This window comes from Galeopterus variegatus, unplaced genomic scaffold, assembly GCF_000696425.1.
Source record: "Galeopterus variegatus unplaced genomic scaffold, G_variegatus-3.0.2 Scaffold3293, whole genome shotgun sequence".
In the NCBI taxonomy this organism is placed as follows: domain Eukaryota; kingdom Metazoa; phylum Chordata; class Mammalia; order Dermoptera; family Cynocephalidae; genus Galeopterus; species Galeopterus variegatus.
In genome coordinates this window covers 115,351-120,940 of record NW_007729404.1, presented here as the reverse complement: position 1 = coordinate 120,940, position 5,590 = coordinate 115,351, and the positions used below count along the sequence as shown (strand labels likewise).

The 5,590-nt window shown below is 48.5% G+C and overlaps 1 protein-coding gene across 1 annotated transcript in view; it reads left to right on the top strand.

The window, feature by feature from the left end:
• Window positions 1-2,402: 2,402 nt before the first annotated feature.
• Window positions 2,403-5,590, top strand: part of WLS (wntless Wnt ligand secretion mediator) — a 107,192-nt gene continuing 104,004 nt past the window's right edge. The window contains exon 1 of the mRNA XM_008584518.1: window positions 2,403-2,813. Coding sequence (XP_008582740.1) covers window positions 2,708-2,813 — 106 coding nt within the window. The 5' untranslated portion in view covers window positions 2,403-2,707. The remainder of the gene's footprint in view (window positions 2,814-5,590) is intronic.

Sequence of the window (5,590 nt, the reverse complement as noted above, 5' to 3'; positions counted from 1 at the left end):
AATATCTCTTTTTAACTAAAATGGTTATATAATAAGTGCCCTTTTTTATATGCATTTTTTTGGGTGGGGGCAGCTGTCCAGTGTTTGGATCCCAACCCATGACCTTGGTTTATAAGGCTGGACTCTAACCAACTGAGCTAACTGGTCAGGCCAAAGTGCCCTTTTAAAATAGGGAATAACCTTAGTGGGGAATCAGCATTTTATTACAAGCCTCTCATTTCCAGATGAGGAAACTGGAACCTAAGGAGTTAGGCCAGTTACTCTGCAGAGATGCATTTGGGAGCAGAAGGGGTGGGATGTGTTGCAGCAGTTGACAGAAAAATAAGCTGAGGAATTAACTAATCTTAAATAAATAAATCAGTTCAACTACCCAGGACATTTCTTGTGCATCCAATTCATACTTGAAGTGCATGGGACACCATCTCTTCTTAAATAGTGAAATGCAGTATGAAATGGAAGTAACTCTTGATGTTGAATCCTATCGACCTGACTTTAAAAAAAATTTAAGTATTAAAAAAGAAATGCCAACCCAAAAGCAGCATCATTATTCAAATGTGTGGAAATTAGCAGCTTGCTGAGATAAGAACACAGAATGTGGAGTTAACTAGCAGCAGAAGTGACAAGGGCACACTTCCTTCTTTGTATGATGCCCTAGAACCTACCTATGTCAGAAAAAAAGAATGATATAAACTTCTGAAAAGGTAAAGAGGGAAGGCAAAGACCCACAATGATCTATCTATGTTTGAGTATCAAACACTTCCAACCTATCTGCTTCTTCTCTTCTGATAGCATATGGGTTCTTCACAATTTAGTAAATAACGACTAGACTGTGACTGTTTCAGGACAGGGACAAATGTCTTGGCATTTTGGTATCCTCAAGTGCTTAGGAAAGAAAGCCTGGGACATGCTAAGGGCTCAATAAGTGACTGATGTATAAAGGGTTGAATGAAAGAATGAATAAATAGCAACCATATTCTCAGAACTGTTAAGAACTGTCAGATGCCAAAGAGATGAAGTTTTACACAGATAAAATTTGGTACCTGTCCTTAAGGAGTGTCTAGTCTAGCTGAAGACTAGAAATGAACACCTGTATTAAGTGTAGCCTGACTGGCATCTTCTATAAAGGCAATGAAGTTCAGGAACGGAGTAGAGGAGGAAAGGGGACCTGGAATTGTCCCTTGGCATGAAGAGGGTGTGTATGGAAGGGAGGGGCAAGACACAAGGTGTGTCAGTGGTGGTGGAAACTGTGTGTGTGGGGGGCAGGTGTTTACAAAGCCAAGGGTCTATTGAGTAATATGATTTGTATTGGCCAAGTGGCTAGTTTATGAAACATGGAAAACCAGGCCCAGGAATTTAAGCTTGATAGAGCAGGAAATCTCTTAAGAGCACCCTACCCCCCTTTCCCCTGGAAGATAAGTATGAATATAAATACAACCTCACAAAGAGACAACAAACATTGCAACTTAGCATGTGTACCATCTAAACCAACTAGGGTCTCTTTAGGCTTTTGAAATGCAAACCGTAGGCTCGCTTTCACATTCACTTATTTATTCATCCCACGAAAGTTTATGAAGGACCTACTAGAGCTAGAATTTTGTCAGGCATCATGGGGGGTACACAGATGAATAAGACTTGATCCCTATCCCCCAGGAGTTTACAGCTCAGTGGTGGAGACAAACGTGTACACACAAGTCCTTACAATAGGAGGTAAAAATGTAAACAAAGGATCGCTGGGGCTCGGTTCCCAGAGATGGAGGGGGTGTGGAAAATTAGAAAGGTTTTTTAGACCAATTGGTTTTGGAATCAAGTTTAAAACTCTGGTAGAACATGTTTTCTTTAAGGCAATAGCCAGGGTCAAGGCGCTGTAAGCCCATGGGGCGGGGTAATGGGCAGTGGTCGGATTTGGCTGGCGCACAGGATTCCCCAAGGGGTGCAGAGAGGGTATTTGGCTGCGTATATGCCCAATAGTAGAGGCCGGGACAAGGCAGAAGGAAGCCGAGACTCTATTCCGCATCTTCTGTGTTTTGACTTAAGCATCTATAGGGTTCTTTGAACCATTTCTCCTCCTCTTTCCTAAAGAGAGTTCCAGCAGTTGGAGGTGGAGGTGGGGACCATTTCCTCAAGTCAACGCGTAAGTTGAAGGTTTGCAAAGCAAGCGTTCCACGGCAGATTTATATCTAGCACTTCGGGAACCAGAGAAGGAAACGTGTGAAAGGCTGGGTAGGGGGAACCTACTTAAAAACAATATCAGCCCCCGAAGGATACCAGCCCTGGGCGGGACGGGCTGTAGTCCAGACCCGCGAGCGGGGCGCCAGCGCCGGCCGGAGCTCCGAGCCCGGAACTGGCGGGCGAGGGGTAGAGGAAGAGAGGGAGGGAGGGAGGGAGGAAGCGCGAGAGGGAGGGAGGAAGAAAGGGAGGGAGGCGGCGTCATGTGATCCGCTTCTCTGCTCCTTTAAGCGTCCACAGGCGGCGGAGCGGCCACAATCACAGCTCCGGGCATTGGGGGAGCCCGAGCCGGCTGCGCCGGGGGAATCCGTGCGGGCGCCTTCCGTCCCGGTCCCATCCTTGCTGCGCTCCCGCACCCCTGAAGTTTTGCAGCGCCCAGCAAGGAGGCGAGGGAGGCGAGAGTGTGAGAGGGAAGGGAGCAAAAAGCACACCCTAAAACATTTATTTCAAGGAGAAAAGAAAAAAAGGGGGGAGCGCAAAAATGGCTGGGGCAATTATAGAAAACATGAGCACCAAGAAGCTATGCATTGTTGGTGGGATTCTGCTCGTGTTCCAAATCATCGCCTTTCTGGTGGGAGGCTTGATTGGTAAGTGCGAGAGCTGCAAACTTTTCCCCCTTCTCTCTGTCCGGGCCCCTTCCCTCTTTGCCTCTCGGGCTACTTGTTACAGTATCACTGCCTTGCTTCTATGATCTAATTAGTCCGGCTATTGTGCTTAAGAAAGCAGAGCTCCATGGGGCTCCGTGGGGCACAATCCAGTCTAGTGGCTAAGAGAAAAGGAGGGGAAAAAGTTTTGGCCTAGTTTCAGTATCCACTTGAAAGGCAGGAGGGGGTGGCGGGGGTGGGAATCTTAAGCATGGCGACGGATCGCGCGAGGAAGCTCTGGGCTACAAAGTTGATTGCTCGCACCCCCCCACCCCCCCGGCTTTTTCCCGCGTTCCCCCCTTTTCCTCTCCGTTCCCTTCCAATCAGCTCCGGGAGGGCAACGTAATCGACTTTATTAGGAACAACAGAAGAGTCGGGGAACTGCGCCCGCCGCAAACCCGGAGCTCTGTTACGAGGCTGTGATCGTTGCGTGTGTAAATGCATTTGGTCGTCTTGGCTCGGGGGTGTGGGTTTGCATTTGAGGTCCCGACCTTTGCTTCCTCGCGGTACTCATCCTGCTCTCTGCAGTGGACAGGTCCGAGCCGTGGGCCGGGGGGTGGGATGAGGTAGGGTGGGGCGGGAGACAGTCCCTGGCTGGTGCCGCGGGAAGTTGAAGAGGTCGGAGGGGAAAAGCGTATCCGAAAGGTGTTGCTTTTGGCCTCCTGCCCGGTCGCCAATCTCCCCTCCCCCACTTCTTAGAGCCCCAGGGACCGGTGAGTCTGGAGCCCCTGGTCCTCCCTTGGCGCCTAGGAGAGCGCCTCCCGCCTCCGTCGCAGTCCCCCCCCCCAGGTGACAGCTCCCTGGCCCCGGCGACGGCGCGACCTCCATTGACGTGCAACTCCCGGACTTTTGGAGCCACACAGCCTTCCGGGTGAAGAAGACCTTCTCACGCACCCTTCTCGCTGTCCCTCCATCTCCATCCATCCTCACGCCTCTCCGCACGCTGGCGTGCCTTTCCCCTTAGAGATTTGGGACATCCCGGCACAAACTTCAGCGCCACCTTTGCAGCGGGCGCGGATGGGAGATTCGGGTTCCTTCCGTCGCGTCTTTGTTAAACTTTGCGGAGTGGAGAGAGGCCACGGAGGGGCTTTCTCCACGCTTCCCTTTGCTGCGTGGGAACTGCCCCGGGGCGCGGGCCGCGTAGCCGCGATAGCTGCACAGGCTTGGGCACCTCGAGTAGTCTGTCGTGTGCCTGCCGTTTTGTCTCCAGACATGGGTTTGATGGGAACAAATTAAAGGGAGTCTGGTACTGTAAACCACGGTAACATCCAAGCTAATTGTTTTAAACAAAGGAGAGTGGGTGAGGCTTCGTCGAGGAGAGAAATTCCTGGAGGAGATCATGCCTTTCTGTGTGTGTGCATGTATCCTCAAAGCAGAAAGGAGTTCAGAGTTTTCTAAGATCATGTCCTCAATTTGGGTCAAACAGCTTCACCTTTTTATTTCTGGAACCCTCCCCCTCAACACACACACGCACGTACATGGGTTTGGCTTCTGTGTTACAGCTCCTGTTTGGCTATGTACAATCTCCATGTTTTTCAGTATTGGATTTTTCGAGGCTCTTAATACCTTCTCTGCTGGGAGCTGAAGGCAGCGTTCCCTGTGCCCTCACAGTGATTATGCAGCGGTTACAATTACACCTCTTGTCTCCCTTGATGAGCAGTTGCAGTTAGATGCCATTGGATCTTGTGTGATTTCAGTGGCAGACCATAATTAAAATTTCTTGCACCTTGTGCTTTCAGAATTAAATTGGCCTATTATCCCTGTCTGACCTTCATCCTCTTTGAGGTTTTTGCACAAGCAGTGAAGCATTACACATAGTTTCCTGGTGTTTGCTGGTGTGTGTTTCTTTTTCTTTTTCTAAAGCTGATCTCCTAGCCTTGAAGAGCCCATTATCTGTGTTGTAGGTTTTCGTAGGGCACTTCTGGAACTAGTATAATTGCTGGAATACTACCGTGGTGAAGATCCGAGGGCACCCGATAGTGGCTGCTGGGCATTAGAGGGTCAGAAGGTTGTCTGTCTGAAGCGGGATTTGTCTGGAGTAAGTAGTGTCAAAGGTTGCTTTTTCCCAGAGAACTTGGTTAGTGACCATACTTGAAAACAACCTCAAAACATCAGTGGCAGGTCCTAATTATAACTAGATTCCCCTCAATTAATAACCGGCTTTAGTTCCAACTTTCCTTGGAAAAGAAAAATTTCTGTGTATAACACTTCTTGGAGGAAATTGTTGGATAAGTTTACTGCTTAGCTCCCCTCTTTCCTCAATTGCAAAGGCTGTGTCTCCATCTGGTCCGAAGACTGAATCGATCAGACCCAGTGTATGTTGAATAGTGACTTACCTCTTTCACTTAGAGAGTACTTTTTTTTTTACTTTTAAACAAATGCAGGAACTTGGTTATGCCATGAGAGTACTTAAAAAAGTTTGTGGAATTAAAAGATAATATGAATCTTTACATGAGCTTTTTGAAGACCCCTTGTATAAAACCCAAACGTGGGAAACAAATATTAACAAAAGGTAAGTAATATGTTTTCCCACCAAACTTCCCTACACTGGAAGGCTGATGAAACTGAGCAAGGAATAGAACTTCAACAAAGCTGGCAGGTGGACTCAGTGGTTAAAGGAACAGTTTATGGGCTGGAAAGTCAAGGTAAAGTTCAGAAAACTCCTCCTCCTGGTCCCCTCACCGCCCCCCCCCCCAAGAGAACTAATCCCCCCACTTCTT